General features: G+C 39.8%; 1 protein-coding gene across 1 annotated transcript; it reads left to right on the top strand.

The window, feature by feature from the left end:
• The first annotated feature begins 2,101 nt into the window (after window positions 1-2,101).
• On the top strand, window positions 2,102-5,844 carry LOC124924627 (predicted GPI-anchored protein 37). The gene is made up of 2 exons (XM_047464639.1): window positions 2,102-2,285; window positions 5,540-5,844. Exons 1-2 carry the CDS (start codon window positions 2,102-2,104, stop codon window positions 5,842-5,844), a joined length of 489 nt encoding a protein of 162 aa, XP_047320595.1.
• The last annotated feature ends 17,825 nt before the right edge of the window (window positions 5,845-23,669 follow it).

Genomic DNA, 23,669 nt, shown 5'->3' with positions numbered 1-23,669 from the left:
TTGGCGAAATAAACTCAGTCTGTAAGAGAACTAGATTTGAGGTAAATATTCCAACTCCTCCACGTTTTGATGAATCTTCTTTGCCTGTAGATATTCTAGTTCAAGCGCAAGCTGTTGCATCTCTTGTCACTCCGATTGAGCCTGCAGTTTTAGTGGTTCAATCGGTAGTTGCTGATATTCCAACCGAGGTAGTCGATCCTTTTCAAATTGATCGGTTACATGTTCTTCAAACCGATCGCTTAGACGCTTTTCAAACCGACTGGCTAGATGATTTCTAAACTGATCGGTCTGATACTTTTCAAACCGATCCGCAAAATGTTCCTGAAACCAATCGGTCAGAAATTCTTCAAATCGACTGGCTAGAGGGTGCAGTAGCCGGTCAACCTGACATTGTTCCAACTATTTAGAAGGAGATTCCAACTCCAGTTGTGGTCTACTCAATGGGTAAGGATAGTGATATGGTGGCTGAAGTAGCCATTAATAAAGAATCAGTCCTTATCCCTTCTACACAGCAAGAGGTCTTGCCCTCTTCGGAAGCTCTCAACCTAGAAGAGGAAGATTTCATGAATGATGTTCCAATAAAAACAACTTCTAGAGGCTTCTCATCCTTTGGTTAGATGAGACGAATTAGAGGAATTGAATTCAGAGAACCTGCAGTGTTTCTTAAACCTGCCGAAGTTGCTGGGGCTGAGAAAGGTATTACTAATCCAATTCCAAATTCTCCCCTTGATGTCACCTTTAAAGATCAAACCTATATAAATCGGATAATCGAAGAGGTTGATGCTATTACCAAGGAAAAATTGATCTTTTCAATATTTAGGTCAACACAAGATTATGCACAAGCTTCAATGAAGTACTTCCAGATGTTGGAAAGAATGAGAGATGGTATGAATTGCTGAGATTGGAAAAGGTAATCTTGTTGATACTGCAAGAACAAATGTAGATGTTGTTAATCATCTAAGCGGGCTAATAAAAGAGTATTGCTCTACTTCTCTTAAATATGTGGATGGTGGTGAATCTTCCAGCTCAAGTGAATCTGGAATTTCTTCTCCACGAACTGATCTGAACTATGATGATGTGGATGAGCCTATGGAATTCATTGAAGACATGATTACTCCTCAAAATAAGGTCCGCTTTATCTAACGTTCTGAGCAGATGTTTGAAGGAGAAGAAGAAAAATCGAAGAAGTATCTATCTAAGTAGAAGAGAATCTCATCTGAGGAACGTCGTTTCCAAACACTCCATATTTATGAGGTAAGGGGGCCATGTGCTAAAGAGTAGTATCCTATTCCTAGGCATGACTGATAGCGTATTAAGGAATTGCGAATGGAGGAGCCCTTATCTGGTGAGAGAGTCTCAACTAATATTTACTCCTCTAAGTCTGAAGGAAGTGAGAACAAAGAAGGGAAAGATCAAATCATTTCGAAACCATTGTCCGCAGTTGAAAAAGGCGCCTCCTCTTCTCATCAAATCGACAACACTCCACTGACCAATAATAAATCATTTCCTCCAGAGCAGGAGGCCAATGAAAAAGAAACTTAAGTTTAGAAATTCAAAGAGCCAACCCCTACACATTCTCTTTCGGGTAAGTCTGCTAAATCTAAAGAAATTTCGGAGTGTATCTGTAACCTTGGGAATGAAATTCTTGAAGACCCGGTCGATCTTCGAGCTATTATCTACGTAACCCTACCTCCTCAACATAATGCACAACCATAATCATCCATTCATTTTAGCTCTCATCACACTCCTATTTGGTCTGCCCTGCTGGCTCCCATCTTTCCACTCATCCTTATTGCGAGGAAGAGTCTCCTCAAATAGTGGACATTCACCAAATTTTCATGGAGGTTATGACTCCGTGGCAAGAAGCCTTCATATCCTTCTGCTCAAGATTGGATCGAATAGAGAACCTGAAAGCATCCTACTTAAATGCGCATAATGAGCTTGTTGAGGCTCACAGAACCACTGTCGAAAATGTGTTTGGAAACAATTAAAAGCTATATAGGATGCGACAACATCTTAACAAGGTGGAACCTTTCTTCAAAAAGACCTTCAATCTTATGGAGAGACTAAGTCTTCAATCGATCTTCTTACTTCTAAAGTTATGGAGATAGATAAATTACTCAATGTTGCCGATGCGGAAAGACTGAATGAAGCCGATGCGGTTGCACGTAGATTCCAGGATGAAGAAAATGTAGTTGTTGAGGCTTCTAAACAACCTATCGATATTGATGATTCCAACAATATGACTCTGCAAGAAATAGCAAACCAAGATAATCTTGTGTTGGGTAAAATTATTTTGACTAAGGGTCAAACTATTCCGACTAACGGTATTTTGATGATGAACTTGTGTAAAACTTAAATGAGAAAGAAACTAAGCCGTCTAATTGTTTTATATGCAGGTGCATCAAAACATACTATGTTTGACTTAGCTTGAATTTAGTTCATTAGACGTATTGGTTATTAGACGTACAATCAAAAAAATATAGTTAGACGTGTAGTATAATAGACGTAGTTAGACGTACAGTCTAAAAGATGTAGTTAGACGTGCTGTCTAACGGATACGTAGTTAGACGTCCAGTCTAACAGACATAGTTAGACGTACAGTCTAATGGATACGTAGTTAGACGTATAGTCTAACAAACGTAATTAGACATGCAGTCCAACAGAAGTAGTTAGACATACAGTCTAACAGATGTAGTTAGACGTGTAGTCTAACAGATACGTAGTTAGACGTGCAGTCTAACAGACGTAGTTAGACGTGTAGTCTAACATACATAGTTAGATGTGCAGTCTAATTGATACATAGTTAGACGTGCAGTCTAATTGATACGTAGTTAGACGTGTAGTCTAACAGATGTAGTTATATGTGAAGTCTAACAAACGTAGTTAGATGTGAAATTTAACAGACGTAATTAGACGTTTAGTCTAATAGACGTAGTTAGACGTGCAGTCTAACAGATGCAGTTAGACGTTCAGTCTAACAGATGAAAGTTAGACGCATGGAGTCTAACTCCTTCAGATTAGTCTAAAAGGACACGTAGTTAGATGTGTCATCTAACTCTATTAGACTTGGTGGTCTAATGGATCCTACTATTAGATGGAAGCGTTTAACTTCATTAGACTTGGCAGTTGCTTGAAGTTAGCATCTGTCTATCCACGATCAACTAGTTGTACACTACTCCTGCTCCACTAATCCGTGCAGATCAGTACGACAGCTAGTTGCATCCAATGAATCAATTCCACGTAAGAAAATATTCTTCCCACTACTTGTTTCTTGCAAGACAATTCTAGAAGAATATTTGACGCACTACCAAATTGGTACGACCCCGATCTTTGTGCATAGTGTCCGCTGTAACTGAGTACTATGGAGGCTTTCCAATGGGTGTTTTCCACGTGTCACTGTAGAAGATTCGACCGTTGGTACCCGTGTTTTACATCAAGAGAGAGATAGAATCAAAGTATTGTCTAGATGAGTGATATTCTTCAATATACTGTAAGTTGAACAAAGTCTGTTCTATTCAACAATGAGCTAGCTTTGAAACTGTATTTGATTATAAGAAAAGTATAATGTATTCTTCCGGTGGTTGGAAGAAGGTGTGACGTAGGATAGTTTTGCACCGAACATTCATAAACATATCTTTGTGTCATTTACATTCTGTTATCTCCTTTTTCATCGGTTCTTAACCAAAGATGCCAATGCTATCGCAATCCCCACATTCTCAAGGGAAAACTATATCGTGTAGAAGAAGAGTGTTCGTGCTCACCTCTCTTCTCTTCATGATGACATGTGGAGTGTTATCACAGATGGTCCCATCAAGATTGATAAGGAGAATTCTGAATGGACCAGTGAAGACAAAAGGAGAAACAACCTCAACCACATGGCATTAGACGTGCTGTACAGATATCTTGATGACAGTATGTTCAACTACATCATTGAGTGTGATACTGCCTCCCTCGTTGAAACTCATAAATAAATGGAGCAAACCATGAAGAGGAACACGTATGAGATCAACATCCTCAACAAAACTCACACGAAATTCGAGAAGAATCTTTTCTAACGAAAGTCCAATTTGAATGATTGCGAAAGGGAAATCACTATGGAACTTCATATAGAAGTTTGATAGAAAAATTAAGTAGATTAATTTTGGAACCGGCCAGACGAACTAAACAGAGGTTAATCTTCATGTACAGGTACTTCTAAAACCGTATGAACCGGTTGGGGCATCAGAAACTGGTTGCTGATATACCTCAAAGAAACCAGCCTCGAGTGATCAAGACAAAGATCAAAGGAACCGGCTCTACCCTTCTCAAGCGACCGGTTAACCAAGACATAAATTTCCATTCCAACCGGATCATCATACTACAAGACACAAAAACCGGATGGCTCAGATCAAAAGTCAGAAGATTCAAAATTCAAAGAGTGACGTACCATGACGGAAGAAACGTGTCTCGAAAGAATAAAAGAAGATCGGATCCGATCAGAAGCATGCGAGGAAAGCAATGATGTTTTGTTGATCCGATGCTGACAACCGGAGGCGGATGTTCAACACGTGTTACAATCTGAAAAACCGGCTATGTCATCATATGCTCAGAGTCACCTGCATGAATGCCAGGTGTTGAGGAAGTTGAAGCGTGCAAGCAACCTCTTTGCAAACAGGCGTGATAATGATCGACCAATCCGCAAGAGAGAGAAGAAAGTAGCCGTTAGCTACTTTCAGCTATAAAAGGAAGATCAAACGTCTTCATTAAGAGCAGCAGTTCGGGAGTTGTAGTTGTGAAGCATCAAAAACTCTGAAAGTCATAAAGCATAAAATTCTAGAGAGATAAAGTTCTGTATTCTAAAGCCGGTGTGCTTAAAACCGGAAACTTTGTGTGTTTTGTTTTGTTGAGTTGTTGTATTACATCAAAGTGTGAGTTTGGTGTAACCGGCGAGTAGCGAAGTTGGGCTCGACCGGAAGTGTAATTATAACTCTAAAGAGTTAGTGGAGATCCTTCTCATAACCTGAGAAGAAGGGGTGACGTAGGAGGGTTTGCTCCGAACATCCATAAACAAATTTCCTGTCTCGTTCTCTTTCCCTCGCTTTCATTTCTTACTTTCTTAACGTAAACCGCAAACTAATCATACCTCCAAAACCGGTCACTCACCTCCATTAAACCGACTCCTTCCTAAAACATCAATCATCTAACAGTCGCATTCGTTGCTTCAACTTGAAACAGACATTTCCGCCCTTGAACCCGGTTCAAGAGTCTGTGACAGGTTGTGTAGTGCTGAGAAAGGTTTTAGTCTCTAACCGGACTATCACCAAAAGAGTGTGTGTGTTGTAAGCGGCCACCCTTACCTGAAACCGGAAAACACCCCGGTCCTCCAAGGGCGTCCCCGATCCTAACAAAGTTATGGCTGGAGTAAATTTGCTTCAAAGTTAAATGGTTGAGATGCAAGGTCATATGAGTAGAGCTGATGCTGAGCGAATGGAACAAGCTGATTCCTTCGCAAGACAAATTTAGGCAATTGAAGATGTTGAAGGTGTTGCTAATAAAGAAAAGAACATCATTTCCCATGAAGATGATAATGTTAAAAAGGGTCAAAGAAGTTCTAGAGGCGGTGGAAATTCTAAAGGCGGTGGTAGCAGTAGAGGTGATGTTTCAACCGACACCAGATCGAAGAGAAAACTAACAGATGAAGGAAGTTGCAGGCCAACCAAAAGAGGTGGAAGTCGCAGCGGTGATCATGGTGGTGGAAGCGGTGGAAACAGTGGTTGTGGTGGCCGTTCTCTCCCTCCATTCCGAAACCTTCTGAGCGGTGAAGGATTCAACTACCCAATCGTGAAAAGGGAAGATCAATAATCTCTCCTCTTCTAAACTATCTTCTGTTGGTTTGTGATTTTTTTTAACTTGGCTTTTGGAATATTGGTTTGTGAACTTGGTTTTTAAACTTAGTATTTGGAATATTGATTTTTGGAACCTATTTCTGTAGTTTGCGAACAAATATCATTCTTTCTTAAATTTGATGGGTGTTTATCTTTTAATTGTGCAAAGTTTTAACATCATCATCAAAAAGGGAGAAATTGTTGGGTCAAATTATTTTGACTAACGGTATTTTGATTATGAACTTGTGAAAAATTTAAATAAGAAAGAAACTAAGTCGTCTAATTGTTTTATTTGAAGGTGCATCAAAACATGCTAAATTTGACTTAGCATTAATCTGGTTCATTAGATGTATAGGTTATTAGACGTACGTAGTTAGACGTGCACTCTAACAGATATAGTTAGACGTGCAGTCTAACGGATACGTAGTTAGACGTGCAGTCTAACAGACGTAGTTAGACGTACAGTCTAACATATGTAGTTAGACGTACAATCTAACATATGTAGTTAGACGTGTAGTCTAACGGATACGTAGTTAGACGTGCAGTCTAACGGATACGTATTTACACGTGCAGTCTAACAGACGTAGTTAGACGTGCAGTTTAACGTATACGTAGTTAGACGTGCAGTCTAACGTATACGTAGTTAGATGTGCAGTCTAACGTATACATAGTTAAACGTGCAGTCTAACGTATACGTAGTTAGATATGCAGTCTAACAGACGTAGTTAGACGTACAATGTAATGGATATGTAGTTAGACGTGTAGTCTAACGGATACGTAGTTAGACGTGTAGTCTAATAGATGTAGTTAGACGTGCAGTCTAATGAATACATAGTTAGACGTGCAGTCTAACATACGTAGTTAGACGTGCAGTCTAACAGGCGTAGTTAGACGTAAAGTATAACAAACATAGTTATACGTATAGTCTAACAGACGCAGTTATACGTGCAGTCTAATAGACGTAATTAGACGTGCAGTCTAACAGACACAGTTAGACGTGCAGTCTAACAGACGCAGTTAGACGTGCAGTCTAACAGATGAAAGTTAGACACAAGTAGTCTAACTCCTTCAGATTAGTGTGAAGGGACACGTTGTTAGACATGTCGTCTAACTCCATTATCAACCGCACCGGCTCCAGTCAAAAACACTGATCAAATAACCGACGATGTGATGGCGATGCTAGCCCAGAAATTCGGGAAATTCATGAAGAAGAGCCAGCCACCATCTAATAATGATTTTAATTATAACTATGTAGATAAATCAAACAAGAGATGTTATAACTGTGATGGTTTTGGACATTTCAGGTCAGAATGTAGAAAACCAAGAAGAGACGATAGAAAACCGGAAGGAAATTATCAAGGAAATAATTATCAAGCGAATAACTATCAAGGCAACCGGTATCAAGGAAACAATTATCAAGGAAACAATTATCGGGGAAACAACAATAACCAACGAAATGACTACAGAAGAAATGATGATCAACATGCTGATGAAGGAAAAGAAATTCAAAAAGCTCTCATTGCATCCGACGGTGGAAGCGAGTGGGCATACTCCGATAATGAAGATGGTGAAGAGAAAGTAACCTGCTTCATGGCAAACGACGAAGAGGTATTTGATTTCTCTTCTGATGAGTTTACTAAAGAAGATCTAGTTTCTGCACTCAACCAAATGGTTGCTGAGTTCAGAAATATATCGGCGTATATACCAACACCTGTAGAACCTAAAACCGAACAAATAAATTATGAAAACGATAAAACATGTGAAATTGAAACGTATGAACCGGACGAACTATTCTCCGATAATGAGAAAACAGTTCAACCGGCAACCGAAACCGATGAACGAGCAATGTACGTCACGGCTGCGTGGGAGAGATCACGTCAAACAGTGAAACAAATGTGTAACTATAAACGACATCCTAAGTCTAGATATGGTATCGGTTATGATCCAAGTAAACAAAATGAAACAAAACAATCCAACGGGATGAAACTAACGAAAAATAATCTTCCGTTTATAAAATTTGTCAAAAGTTCACAAACTGAAAATGACCTAAAACCGGAAGAAACGCTTAAGTATGTAGGCCCTAACGAAACTGAAAAATGGCTTCATCCTGAGAGAAGGAGAGCCAACCGGAAACCAAATAAAAGTAATAAAAACCGACATCAAAGAAGCCCATCACCACATAAGGCATTCTTGAGCAACGGCCAAGAAGTTAAGCCAAATATTATCAAAACAATAACCGGGAAAGTGATCCGACTAATTCAAGTCTGGATCCCAAAGGGACTAATCAACCATGGACCCAACTAAATGTGGGTACCAAAAAGGTGTAAATAATTGTTTGTTGCAGGTTAGGAGGAGCAACCGGTTGAAGAATTCTGAATGGTACTTGGACAGTGGATGCTCAAGGCACATGACCGGAAATAAGGAGCTACTGACCGACATCAAATACGAAACCGGAGCATTCATCACATTCGGGGATAACTCAAAAGGTAAAACCGTGGGCAAGGGTAAGATTGTCCATGGTGAATTATCTATAAATAATGTGCTATTAGTAGAAAAACTAAGCTTTAATTTACTAAGCATAAGCCAAATGTGTGATGTGGGCTACAAAGTTGAATTTCATAAAAGCTCATGCTTAGTCAAAAATCAAAATGATGACACTTTGTTAACCGGTAACCGGATAGGAAACATTTACAAAGTGAACTGGAAAACTGATTTCGAAAAACCTGTGTGTATGATAGCCGGAAATGATCCAAATTGGCTTTGGCATAAACGGTTAAATCACTTGAATTTCAAAACAATCAACTTTATTTGCTCCAAGGAACTAGTTCACGGTTTTCCAAACGTTAAATTTTCAAAAGATAAAGTATGTGCTGCATGTCAAATGGGAAAACAAGTGAAATCATCTTTTAAAAGTAAAGGAAATTATCAATCTGAAAGATGCTTAGAACTCTTGCATATGGATTTGTTTGGTCTAGTTAAAGTAACTAGTTAAGGAGGCATGCATTATACTATGGTAGTTGTTGATGATTACTCCAAATTTACTTGGGTTACTTTTCTAGCTTCTAAGAATCAAGCAACTTCAAACTTGATTAAACTGATCTTGAGAATACAAAATGAAAAATCTATTAAAGTAAACAAAATCAGAAGTGATAGAGGAACTGAGTTTATAAATAGTAATTTAACTACTTTTCTCGATGATTCCGGTATTAGGCACGAGTTGTCTAGTGCTAGAACTCCTCAACAAAATGGCTTGGCTGAGAGAAGAAACCGAACTCTCAAGGAAGCCGCAAGGTCAATGATAGCCGATTCGGGTATAGCTCAAAAGTTTTGGGCTGAAGCTATCAATACCGCTTGCTATACACAAAATCGATCTTTAGTAACTAAACGGTTTTCGAAAACTCCTTTTGAAATTTATTTTGATCAAATTCCAAGTGTACGGTACTTTCGAATTTTTGGTAGTAAATACTTTGTTCACAATAACGGCAAGAAGTACTTGACCGCTTTTGATGCTAAATCCGATGAGGGAATAATGTTGGGATATTCAGCTGTGAGTAAAGCCTACAGAGTATACAATACTAGGACTTTAACAGTTGAAGAAACCGCACACATTGTTTTCGATGAATCGGTTGAGCGAAACACTGCATTACCCTTCGACCTTCACAACAGAATGGAAAACTTCAATATCTATTCTAATGATGAAGACGAGGTTCCGGTTCTTAGACGCTTTGTCAAGGACCAAGCGATTGATGTTGAAATTCAGCCTAATCAAGCTGCCTTACCGCAGAAAGTTGACGCTTCAGTTTCTACTGAAGAAATCGGTCGGTCTGACTCTGTTCAACCTACCGATCAGTCTAACCTTGATCAGCCAACCGAAAGCTTGGTAGACACGTCTCGGATTAACCTCAGAAGGAACAAAAATCATCCTCTTGAACTAGTAATTGGTAACATATCCTCACCCGTCCGAACTAGGCAACAAAATTTGGATCACTATGGAAACTCTGCTTTCATATCACAAATTGAGCCGAAAAAGGTGGATGAAGCACTGTCAGATCCAGATTGGATCTTGGCAATGCAAGAGGAATTAAACGAGTTTGAGAGAAATAAAGTCTGATACCTAGTTCCTAGACCGAAAAACAAACCGGTTATAGGCACACGATGGGTATTCAGAAATAAACTCAATGAAGACGGTTTAGTTACGAGGAACAAAGCCCGGTTAGTGGCTCAAGGCTATAAGCAGGAAGAAGGCATTGATTTTGAAGAATCATTCGCCCCTGTAGCTAGACTTGAGGCCATTAGAATATTTTTAGCATATGCAGCTTTCAAAAAATTCAAAGTGTATCAAATGGATGTTAAAAGCGCTTTTCTAAACGGTAAAGTAAATGAAGAGGTATATGTTAATCAACCTCCAGGTTTTAAAAATCCAGAATATGAAAATCACGTTTACCGGCTGAATAAAGCCCTTTACGGGTTGAAACAAGCTCCAAGAGCTTGGTATGATACTTTGACTCAATTTCTATTTGATCACAAATTTACAATCGGTTCAGTAGACAAAACCCTCTTTAAATTTGAAAGAAAGGAGCAAATTTTACTTGTTCAGATTTATGTTGATGACATTATATTCGGATCAACCGATCCAAAGTTATGTGACAAATTTTCGAAAATGATGACTGATAGATTTCAAATGAGTATGATGGGAGAAATGAGCTTCTTTCTAGGACTTCAGGTCAAGCAGATGGAAGCCGGAATCTTTATAAGCCAACCGAAGTATACAGCCGAACTGCTGAAGAGATTTGGGATGGATACATGTGCCGAAGCGGCTACGCCAATGAGTCCTTCCGTGAAGCTAGACAAAGATGATGATGGTCAAGCCGTTGACATCACAGCATATCGAGGAATGATCGGATCGCTGTTGTATCTCACGGCAAGCCGACCTGATATTCTGTTTGCGGTTGGAGTATGCGGAAGGTTCCAAGCAAATCCAAAGCAATCTCATTATACGGCGGCTAAAAGAATCTTGAAATATTTGAAGGGAACTCAAGAAGTGGGACTTTGGTACCCAAAAGACTCGAGCTTCAATCTAATAAGCTACTCAGATGCCGATTACGCGGGGTGCAAAATCGACAGAAAGAGTACAAGTGGAACCTGTCAGTTTCTGGGTGATCGGTTAGTCACTTGGAGCAGCAAGAAACAAACGTCCGTTGCAACGTCAACCGCAGAGCCAGAGTACTTAGCGGCTGGAAGCTGCTGTGCACAACTCCTCTGGATTCAACAGCAACTTAGGGACTTCGGAATAGAAGCAAAGGAGTCTCCAATATTATGTGACAACACCAGCGCCATAGCAATCACATACAATCCGGTGTTGCACTCAAGAACAAAGCATATCGACATCCGACATCATTTCATCCGGGAGCATGTTCAGGAGAAACACATCCGGCTGGAATATGTGTCGACCGAGCAACAAGTAGCGGACATATTCACGAAACCGCTACAGGAAGCTAAGTTTTCACATTTTCGAAATATCTTGGGTCTCACTAATCTTAATCAACTGATATAATCATAATGCATGCGTGTACATAAAACCGGGATATGCGTTCAGGGAGAAGCTAAAACTTCTCAAACCATATTCAAATAGGCCATTAATAAATCAAATATGCTAACCGGGAGGAAGTCTCCGGTTATGCCCGACTACTTCATAAATTCAAATCAAATGTATGTTTACTATACGGTTGAAATAACCAGGTTGAAGTGGATGAAATAAATCCAAGTTGAACAATTGTTGACATTAATCAACTTTTATTCATAAACAGAAATATCCAACTAAAACCGGTCATGGAAAACCGCTTAGTACATATGCACTCTGGTCTGATGAAATGAACTCTTCCGGTTAACCTGAGATGACTGACCGAGTTTTCGTGCATGTTTTGAAAAATGAAGCCCGTAATTAATTAAAACAAGTCTACCACAATCGAGATGACGACATGTGTCCATCATCAAGAGAGGGAGACTTACATCTTGTCAATAGATATTTTTCATCATTGATATCTTAGTAATTATTAGACTTACCTTGGAAATAACCATTAGTTACTTCAACAAGTTAAGTCTATTAAATAGCTGATGACATCATCAGGCATGCTTAACCTCATTAAAGACCAAGCCGAATCCCCGGGCTATATAAACCATCCTTAATCTTCTTCAAAACATCACAAGTTCACTATTCACAAGTATCATTCTTGAGATAAAATCCTCTCTCTCTCAAAACATGAATACCAACTCCCTAGCCAAGAAGATCCTATTTGCAGATTTTGAATCAATCTACCAATATGAGGATCATGAAGTAAAGGAAATGTTCTTAGCCATAGAAAGGAGTGGGCTAAGAAGTTTTCTTGAAAACAGGTTCATCATCGACTACCTTGTAGTCGAAGAACTGTTTGAAACCGTGAAAGAGGTGCATCGAGATATACTCGTTGCACAGGTTTACGGTCAAAAATTCCTATTCAGTGAGACGGATTTCGCTGTATACTGCGGTTTACCCAATGAAGGGGTAACCGACCTAACATACTCTCCGATGACAATGGAAGAAATGTGTCGCCGGTTCTCAGGATCTGACGTCCCGGTTAAACCCTGGGGTGCTAAGAGTCAACTTTCTCACAAGTACCAGATTCTCTGCGAGATTCTGGGAAAATCTGTCTTGTGCAGAGAGAAAAGTTACTATTACAACCAAAGGGTATTCGAGATGATGATCGCCGTAACGGTTAGGACACCGGTCAACTGGTCCTGGATCATCTTCAGTAACCTGAAGAAGATGATTCTCTCCAACAAAACCGGCTACGCTCCTCAGCTGAGCGGTTTCTGTGCAAGTCTGGACATCCACTCCGGACCCTTTGTCACTCTTCACCCAAGGCACGTGCTCACCAAAGAACGAGTACAAGAGATGATCGACCGGTGGGAAGCGGTTAAAGCCAGAAGAATTCAAGCGGCTGAGGCTTCAAATGCTCAAGCGGCTGAGTCATCAAATGTCTAAACCTGTCTTTCCTCTTTTCTTTTATCTTCTCTTTACAAAACCGGTACTTTTGCTGTACTACCGGTTTCGTACTTCAATCAATGAATCAAATCAGATTTCTTTCCTTTCCAAGTCAAAATCTACAATATTCAATGCATCGTATCAAGAATAAATCATTTCACTCTTGGGAACATAAACTTTCATTATCAAAGAGCATGCCTGACTTGATTTGACAAGACTTACCTTTATTCTCTTGGAAAATCACAAAAACATTAATGACTGAGTATAAACGGCTAGATTTTCAAATCCTCGCATTAAATGCTCTCATTCACTCCAGGCTATAAAAGGGGCTCAAATTCCATTTTTCAAAACACGCCTTCAAAGCTTTCTTCTCTCTAAAAACTCGAAAGCTCAAGAACTCTCTCAAACCTTCTTCATTCTTCATCATCATGTCTGCCGAGATAAGAAACACCCTGATCATTGATTTTGAAGACATCAAGCATAGCTACGACTATGAATGCATTTATCAGCATGTCATAGAGTCTGGCCTGAAAGGCTTTCTCAAGGGTTCGGACCTCATCCTCGTGGAGGAGGTATGCGAATTCTATAACAACGGTCATGTTTTGGATGATGGCAGCATTCGCACCATCATCGACGGTCAGTTCCTCCAGTTTTCTGAGGAGGAATTTGCCACTTTCTTTCACCTTCCAACGGAAGGTTTCTCTGATTTTCCAACGCCGTATTTACCGGCTAAGGAAACCTTTTTCAAGATCTTCTCTTCCTCATACACTCCTGTTAAGGACTTTGGGAAGAAAGAAGATCTCGCTCCTCACTACCAAGTCTCTCACGATTTGGTCCAAAGGTCTATCATAGGCCGAATGCCCAATCAGAACTACAGCCGGGAGGCATTCGATATTATGATAGCCATCATCCGCGAAACCGCCATCAACTGGGCGTCCTATCTCTTCAATAAGCTGAAGCAGCTTATGACCGGTAAAAGAGGAAGGATCAGCTACGCTCCTCAGATCACCCGGTTTCTCATGTCCAAGCGTCGCAACCTTGGAAAAGGTGTTCCGGTTGGATCCTTCAACACCATCACTATAGATATGGTCTATAAATGTGTGTTAAGAATTCAGGAACGGTCTCCTCAAAACACCATGGAGAAGTGGTATGAAAGGAGGTTGGAAGGAGGATGGTTTACTGAATAAATCTTTTTCTTTTCGTTTTCTTTCCGGTTTCTGGTCATTTTGTTGTACGACCAGAACCGCTCCAATGTTAATCATGTTCTTTCTCTTATTAATGAAATATTTCAACTCTTAAAAAGTCTCCGGCTTTTCATTTTCATTATTCCCTTCCGGTTTTTCAAACTTATACAAAAACTTAAAGTTAACTTAACCATCCCCGGTTAACAAGACTTCAAGAGAAACCGGAACTTCGAGCAAAGATAAAAAAATTTTGAAAAATCTTAACCGCCCATGGTTTTACCTCTCAAAATTTACCGCCCATTGAATTCCCGCTTTTACCGCCGAAAGTTACGGCAGTAACTTTTTGGAGGGAAAGTTGGCGCCAAAAACATCAAATTGACGGTTCATCTTCAAAACGGCTTGGAACCGCCATCTATATAAACTCAAATCAGCCCATTCAACACATGTGCTTTCTCTCTCTAAAATTTCCAGAACTTCAAAGCTTTCTTCTCTCCGATCATCATCAATCTTCATTTTCCTTTCTCAAACACTATCATGGATCTAGGCAAAGCTCCATTTCAATGGATGTTGCAGGTAGATTTCGCAGATATTGATGAGCATGCTGACGACAAGAACAAGGCTGTTCTTCAACTTCTACGAGAATCTGGGTTGGAGAAGTTCCTTTCTGGTCCGTTCACCATTCATCCGGCGGCGGTGACAGAGTTCTTAGCGACGGCGACGCCGTCGAAGAGGAAGATCTCGGCTACCGTCAACGGGAAGGCCGTCCTCATCACTGAAGAAATCTTTGCGGAAGCCCTTGGTCTGCCCAACACAGGTTCGGACCTAAAGATTGACTTAACCGAGGCAGAATCAAATGCTGCCCGGTTGGTTGTATCTTTCTCAGGTCAGGATCTGGTGATTCACACCAGCCGGAAGATCAAGCTAAAACCGGAATACAGATGGTTAGTGACCGTCATTGCTAAATCACTCCAAGGAAGGGGAGGTAACTTCGATAACCTCACAAAACTTAAGCTCAGAATGTTGTTGGCCATTGTCCGCGGAGACAAGGTGGACTGGGGATACGTTATATACGAAGAATTTTGCCAAATGGTGATAAAGAAAGATGGCCGGGTGCAGGCCTACGCTATGCAAATCGTCAAAATTCTTGAGTTCCTTGATGTGGAACTAGGTGAAGGCGTACCGCTTCCGATCTCCAACATTCTTGACTCTGAGTCAATGATAGAAAAACCGGAGAAGACGATCAAACCAAAAACCTCAAAGACTAAATCATCCAAGGGAGCCAGCTCATCGGTTCCAGTTGAAGAAGAAACAAGACAGAAGAAACCGTCAAGAAAAGCGGTTGAAGCAGAAGTACCACCAGAACCGAATAGGAGGAAGAAAGTATCTGCAAAGAAGAGTTCAAAGAAACCGGCGGACTCCGAGAAAACGCTTTCCTCGGACAATCTACCAGAAAGAACCGCGGATGTCTTTCAGCCCATCCCCATCAACACCGTTATTCCAACTCCCATCCCATCCAATTCTCCAGAGCAAACCGAATCTTCGGGGAGCAAGGAGAACAAGTCAAACTCCAAGGAGGAGGCAGAGGCAAATGTTCACGCTGCAATTTCCAAGTCACCCAGTAAACAAGTTGAAGAGGTATTGGTCGATGTGGGCTTGAATACCTCAGAAGCAATTCAGAATGTGGTCCAGGAGATCACAAGAGAAACCGAAGAGGACGATGTTTCAAGTCGTCGAAAGCCAGATGATCAGGTTGAAGTACCTGATCAGAACGAAGAACAACCGGTCGGTGAGACGGCCAACACGACAGAAGTTGCACCTCCGACTCAGGAGGGAAATATTGAAGAACGGGAACCGTCCGGTTCCGCAGGAGGAAAGATGGTCTCAGAAAATCAACCAGCACCAACACCTGAAGGTTCCACTCAGGTAGACAAAGGCAAAGGTATTCTCTTTGAAGAAACAACGGCAACCGGAACGGGTACGCTGCAAATCGATCCTCAACATGAAGCCATAACCGGGGACGACTTTCCTTACACCATAGAGCAAGAAAATGAGATTTTCGAGGAGTGCATTCAAGACATGAACAGAGGGGCAAGTGATGCGTTAGCGCCATACATCCGGTGGGTGAAGCTCCGATGCGAAACCAAGTTATCTGATATGCTTCCAGGCTTTAGTGGAAACAAACAATGGAACAAGCTCATCCAGCTGGAAGAAAGGGCACTCACTTTGGCTAACACCAACCTAATCCAACCGGCGTTTAACAAAGCTCCGGTAATCCTTGAAAATGCTCGGTTACAAGCAGTTGAGAATGCGTTTCAAGGAACCCAAGGAAATACGCTAAACCCGATCGAAATGAGGATGGCCGAACGATTCCTTGGGGTACGAGAACAGCTGGTGCGAAATCTTGATCGTCTTGACATGCAGTGGTGGAAAAGTTGCCAACGTCAATTCAACAATGCTGAATTATATCAAAGTAAGCCATTCTTTATAAGTAGTGAGACATCCGGAACCTCTGAAAACCTGGAACAAGAAGCCTCTCAACCGGTCAAAGCTCTGGAAATAGATCAGATCAAACAAGCAATGGATGAAACGGTTGACTCTTGCATTGGAAAGTTCAAAGCCGTAACCGACGAAAGAATTGCAGTGGCTGAAAATAAAATGTCAACTTCTATACAAACCATGATGGACACGACCATGCAGACAAAAGTACAAACCATGATTGCCGAGTCCGTTAAAGCCGCAACCGCTCCACTTTTGGACATGCTGCAAGCAATGGCAATTCAAATCGGGGATATGTCCAAGGTTCAAGACACTACAACTCTGACTCAAATCGAAAAGGATGCTGAAACCGCAAAGAAACTGCAAGAGGAAGAGATAGAAAGGGAACGGTTACAGAAGGAGACTGAAGATAAAGATTATGAGCTTGCCCAACAATGCAACGAGGAAGAGCAGGCCAACGCCCAGGATCTCTCACTGGTGCAACCGTCCCATTCCATGAATACAAGGAACAAGAAAAAGCGAAGTGCAGTTAAGAATGTGATGAAGAGGGCAGAACAGAAAACAGCCGCACCTGTCGCGATAAATGCGGAACCGCTTGATGAGGAAGAAGAAGAAGATCCGGAGGAACTTAACCGGCGAAAGAGAAGGACAACCGGAGAATCTACAGCAACTCCAAGCTTCAGACCTCCAAATGCTCCACCGCCTCCACCACCAAGGCCAGTTTGTGCCAACTTTGATCTCAAGAATAAGGGCACCGGTCACTCAAGTGTATGGGCTGGTGTGCTGATCGATGCCGAAAGACGTGATAGAGAACGCAGAGCAAGGCAAGAAGAAGAAAGAAGACGGTTGGAGAAGGAGCTGGAAAAAGAGCAACACAAGGGGGGACCATCCAAGCCCTAAACCTCTTTATCTCTTTACTTTGAACAATTATGTTTTATTCTGTCTCAGAAACTTGGTTATTCTGTTCTTTCTAATAGGTTCTAACATATTTTTCAAAAATCATACTTATGTTTTTGAAGCATATTTTTCAAAAATCATACTCATGTTTTTGAAACATTTAAAAAAAAAAAAATCATACGGATGATTTGAAACGCTTTTATTTCAAAACAATCACACTCATGTTTTTAAACCGGCCATATATTACAAGTTTTGAATATTTATTCTAAATAATCAAAAAGGGAGAAATTGATAGAAAAATTAAGTAGATTAATTTTTCTAAACTGACTACTAAGCAAACTTTTAACAGGCCATATATTACATGTTTTGAATATTTATTCTAAATAATCAAAAAGGGAGAAATTGATAGAAAAATTTAGAAGATTAATTTTGGAACCGGCCATACATTACAATTTTTGAATATTTATTCTAAATAATCAAAAAGGGAGAAATTGATAGAAAAATTTAGAAGATTAATTTTGGAACCGGCCATACATTACAATTTTTGAATATTTATTCTAAATAATCAAAAAGGGAGAAATTGATAGAAAAATTAAGTAGATTAATTTTGGAACCGGCCAGACGAACTAAACAGAGGTTAATCTTCATGTACAGGTACTTCTAAAACCGTATGAACCGGTTGGGGCATCAGAAACCGGTTGCTGATATACCTCAAAGAAACCAGCCTCGAGTGATCAAGACAAAGATCAAAGGAACCGGCTCTACCCTTCTCAAGCGACCGGTTAGCCAAGACATAAATTTCCATTCCAACCGGATCATCATACTATAAGACACAAAAACCGGATGGCTCAGATCAAAAGTCAGAAGATTCAAAATTCAAAGAGTGACGTACCATGACGGAAGAAACGTGTCTCGAAAGAATAAAAGAAGATCGGATCCGATCAGAAGCATGCGAGGAAAGCAATGATGTTTTGTTGATCCGATGCTGACAACCGGAGGCGGATGTTCAACACGTGTTACAATCTGAAAAACCGGCTATGTCATCATATGCTCAGAGTCACCTGCATGAATGCCAGGTGTTGAGGAAGTTGAAGCGTGCAAGCAACCTCTCTGCAAACAGGCGTGATAATGATCGACCAATCCGCAAGAGAGAGAAGAAAGTAGCCGTTAGCTAATTTCAGCTATAAAAGGAAGATCAAACGTCTTCATTAAGAGCAGCAGTTCGGGAGTTGTAGTTGTGAAGCATCAAAAACTCTGAAAGTCATAAAGCATAAAATTCTAGAGAGATAAAGTTCTGTATTCTAAAGCCGGTGTACTTAAAACCGGAAACTTTGTGTGTGTTGTTTTGTTGAGTTGTTGTATTACATCAAAGTGTGAGTTTGGTGTAACCGGCGAGTAGCGAAGTTGGGCTCGACCGTAAGTGTAATTGTAACTCTAAAGAGTTAGTGGAGATCCTTCTCATAACCTGAGAAGAAGGGGTGACGTAGGAGGGTTTGCTCCGAACATCCATAAACAAATTTCCTGTGTCGTTCTCTTTCCCTCGCTTTCATTTCTTACTTTCTTAACGTAAACCGCAAACTAATCATACCTCCAAAACCGGTCACTCACCTCCATTAAACCGACTCCTTCCTAAAACATCATCAATCATCTAACAGTCGCATTCGTTGCTTCAACTTGAAACAGACATTTCCGCCCTTGAACCCGGTTCAAGAGTCTGTGACAGGTTGTGCAGTGCTGAGAAAGGTTTTAGTCTCTAACCGGACTATCACCAAAAGAGTGTGTGTGTTGTAAGCGGCTACCCTTACCTGAAACCGGAAAACACCCCGGTCCTCCAAGGGCATCCCCGATCCTAACAAAGTTATGGCTGGAGTAAATTTGCTTCAAAGTTAAATGGTTGAGATGCAAGGTCATATGAGTAGAGCTGATGCTGAGCGAATGGAACAAGCTGATTCCTTCGCAAGACAAATTTAGGCAATTGAAGATGTTGAAGGTGTTGCTAATAAAGAAAAGAACATCATTTCCCATGAAGATGATAATGTTAAAAAGGGTCAAAGAAGTTCTAGAGGCGGTGGAAATTCTAAAGGAGGTGGTAGCAGTAGAGGTGATGTTTCAACCGACACCAGATCGAAGAGAAAACTAACAGATGAAGGAAGTTGCAGGCCAACCAAAAGAGGTGGAAGTCGCAGCGGTGATCATGGTGGTGGAAGCAGTGGAAACAGTGGTCGTGGTGGCCGTTCTCTCCCTCCATTCCGAAACCTTCTGAGCGGTGAAGGGTTCAACTACCCAATCGTGAAAAGGGAAGATCAATAATCTCTCCTCTTCTAAACTATCTTCTGTTGGTTTGTGATTTTTTTTAACTTGGCTTTTGGAATATTGGTTTGTGAACTTGGTTTTTAAACTTAGTATTTGGAATATTGATTTTTGGAACCTATTTCTGTAGTTTGCGAACAAATATCATTCTTTCTTAAATTTGATGGGTGTTTATCTTTTAATTGTGCAAAGTTTTAACATCATCATCAAAAAGGGAGAAATTGTTGGGTCAAATTATTTTGACTAACGGTATTTTGATTATGAACTTGTGTAAAATTTAAATATGAAAGAAACTAAGTCGTCTAATTGTTTTATTTGAAGGTGCATCAAAACATGCTAAATTTGACTTAGCATTAATCTGGTTCATTAGATGTATAGGTTATTAGACGTACGTAGTTAGACGTGCACTCTAACAGATATAGTTAGACGTGCAGTCTAACGAATACGTAGTTAGACGTGCAGTCTAACAGACGTAGTTAGACGTACAGTCTAACATATGTAGTTAGACGTACAATCTAACATATGTAGTTAGACGTGTAGTCTAACGGATACGTAGTTAGACGTGCAGTCTAACGGATACGTATTTACACGTGCAGTCTAACAGACGTAGTTAGACGTGTAGTCTAACAGACGTAGTTAGACGTGCAGTTTAACGTATACGTAGTTAGACGTGCAGTCTAACGTATACGTAGTTAGATGTGCAGTCTAACGTATACATAGTTAAACGTGCAGTCTAACGTATACGTAGTTAGATATGCAGTCTAACAGACGTAGTTAGACGTACAATGTAATGGATATGTAGTTAGACGTGTAGTCTAACGGATACGTAGTTAGACGTGTAGTCTAATAGATGTAGTTAGACGTGCAGTCTAATGAATACATAGTTAGACGTGCAGTCTAACATACGTAGTTAGACGTGCAGTCTAACAGGCGTAGTTAGACGTAAAGTATAACAAACATAGTTATACGTATAGTCTAACAGACGCAGTTATACGTGCAGTCTAATAGACGTAATTAGATGTGCAGTCTAACAGACACAGTTAGACGTGCAGTCTAACAGACGCAGTTAGACGTGCAGTCTAACAGATGAAAGTTAGACACAAGTAGTCTAACTCCTTCAGATTAGTGTGAAGGGACACGTTGTTAGACATGTCGTCTAACTCCATTAGACTCGACTTTTTAATGAAGCACGTCTAATGGCTCGCTTCAGTAGTTGATTGAAGTTAGCATCCGTCTACCCACGATCAACTAGTTGTACGCTACTTTTGCTCCACTAATCCGTATAGATCAGTAAGATAGCCAGTTGCATCCAATGAATCAATGTCACGTAAGTAAATATTCTTCCCACTACTTGTTTCTTACAGGACAATTCTAGAAGAATATTCGGCGCACTACCAAATTAGTACAGCCTCGATCTTTGTGCATAGTGTCTACTGTACCTGTGTACTATGGAGGTTTTGCAATGGGTGTTCGCCACGTGTCACTGTAGAAGATTCGACCGTTGGTACCTGTTCTCTATTTAAAGATCCTCAAGGACAACGAACAAACGGAGACATAAAGAATATACGAATTACACGCTAGTCTGCCAAAAACTTACAATTGATCTAACGAAGTGCTTTCTTGCTTACTGTGTTATACATCAAGAGAGAGATAAAATCAAAGTATTGTTTAGTTGAGTGATATTCTTTAATATACTGGAAGTTGAACATAGTCTGTTCTGTTCAATAGTGAGCTAGCTTTAAAACTGTATTTGATTATAAGAAAAGTATAGTGAATTCTTCCGGTGGTTAGAAGAAGGGGTGACGTAGGAGAGTTGTGCTCCAAACATCTATAAACATGTCTTTGTGTCATTTACATTCTGTTATCTCCTTCTTCATCGGTTCTTAGATTCAAACTGAGCAATGTTTCCGCACTTGAATCGCTTCAAGAGTTTGCAAGGGTTTGTGAAGAATAGAAAGTGATATAAATCCCTAACAAAATTTCTATCAATCCCTTTTCAAGAAGTTGTCATCAATAGGTAGACCCTTGTCTCTATTGGTGCCACCGATCCTTTCATCTTGTCACTCAAAGTTCTTGCTCCAGACGAAGGACAACTCAAAATTAAAATCCTTTCAGGTATCCTAATTCTCCTGAACCTCTTGCTTCCGGAGGCGGCAACTTTCGAGCCCTAAGAGGAAGGGGTCGTGGAGGGAATTTTAGCGGTCGAATTAGTGGCAACATTGTGACCCAAGTCATGAAGGACATTGAAGAAAGAGAAAACAAATACGCAAGGGAGAGACACTAACTTATCTACTTACTTTTCTTTTTACTATGAACTTTTTGAAATACTTTTGTTGAACTACTTGCTCTTGATTAATTGCATTTCTTGAATTGGTTTTCATATAGGATCAATTGCTGGTTTTGATATTATTAGGATAAAACAATCAAAAAGGGAGGAATCATTAGATATAAATCATTGGATTTGATAATTTATTGCTAGATATAAATCACTGACTTTGATAATTTATTTTAAACAATCAAAAAGGAAGAATTTGTTAGATTAAAGTTGTTAATTAACTTAGGTTATTTAGACAACGATTATAAAATTACCAAGTTTTGAATATTGATTTTATATAATTAAAAAGGGAGAAATTGTTAAATTAAGTCTTTAATCAATTTTCAGTTTATAAATAAAACTAAATTGTGTAATAGATTTTGTAGGATCAAAGTGAAGAAAATCGAAACAAAAAGATGTCTAGCAGTTGAACAAATTCTATTTTTTTATCAACTTTGGTATTCTACAATAGAGCGTGTCCTGTATTATATTGAGATCGGTTTTATATCAAGATCAGTATTACATTCAACTTCGGTATTCTGCAAAGGAGCGCGTCCGGTATTATATCGAGATCAATATTATATTTAACTTCAGTATTCTGCAAAGATGCACGTCTAATATTATATCGAGATCGGTTTTATATCAAGATCGGTTTTATATCAAGATCGGTTTTATTTCTGTTCAGTATTATAACAAAGATGCGTATCTGGTATTATATCGAGATCGATTTTATATCAGTTCGACATAATGTGAAGATGCGTATCTTGTATTATATCGAGATCGATTTTATATAACTTCGGTATTATATCAATGCGCGTCTGGTTTTATATTGAGTTCGGTATTTATGGAGCGTGTTCGGTATTTTATCGAGATCGGTTTTGAAGAGGCATTTCCGGTTTTATATCAAGTTCGGTATTTTGGAAGCACACTCGATTTTATATTCAGTAGTTGATCAAATTTGATATTTGATCAACTTCGATATTTTATATGGAGCGCTTCCGGTTTTATATGCCTTTGAAATTTTGGAAGCACGTTTGGTATTATGCTGACTTCGATTTTATATACCTTCTGGTATTTTATCTGCATGCTTGCGGTATTTTACAAGTCCGGGACTATATTAAGACACTTTCGGTATTTATAGGAGTTCAACTTTATGAAGCGTTTCCATATTTAAACAAGCATCTGTTATTGGTAGTCGGTTACAACAACAGAGCTAAACTTATTGAAAACTACCACGTGCCAAAGTAATTCAAATTCCATGAGATGTATGTCTCTAGTACATCCACGATCAAAAGCGCATATTCTCTAATGATTCTCTGATGTACTATTCTAGCCCTCGTCCAAAATAGGACATGTTTCCTCTAAAGCAAACGTGTATGTTGCCTTTTCCTATTTAAGGAGAAGCTGGAGGAAAATTTGCGTCGGCCCGTTTCATGCTATTGTCTTCACGAATCTCAAGCTTTTCTGAATCAATCTCTCAAGCGCTCAAGTTCTCAAGTTCTAAGATTTTTCAAGTTTGTTAGATTGTTCAAGTTGTATTTCATACTGTTTATTCTGTGTGAGTTTTCAGTATTGTAAGT

Source organism: Impatiens glandulifera, chromosome 2 (assembly GCF_907164915.1).
Source record: "Impatiens glandulifera chromosome 2, dImpGla2.1, whole genome shotgun sequence".
Taxonomy (NCBI): domain Eukaryota; kingdom Viridiplantae; phylum Streptophyta; class Magnoliopsida; order Ericales; family Balsaminaceae; genus Impatiens; species Impatiens glandulifera.
The sequence above is the reverse complement of the archived record's forward strand: the minus strand, read 5'-3'. Positions and strand labels throughout refer to the sequence as shown.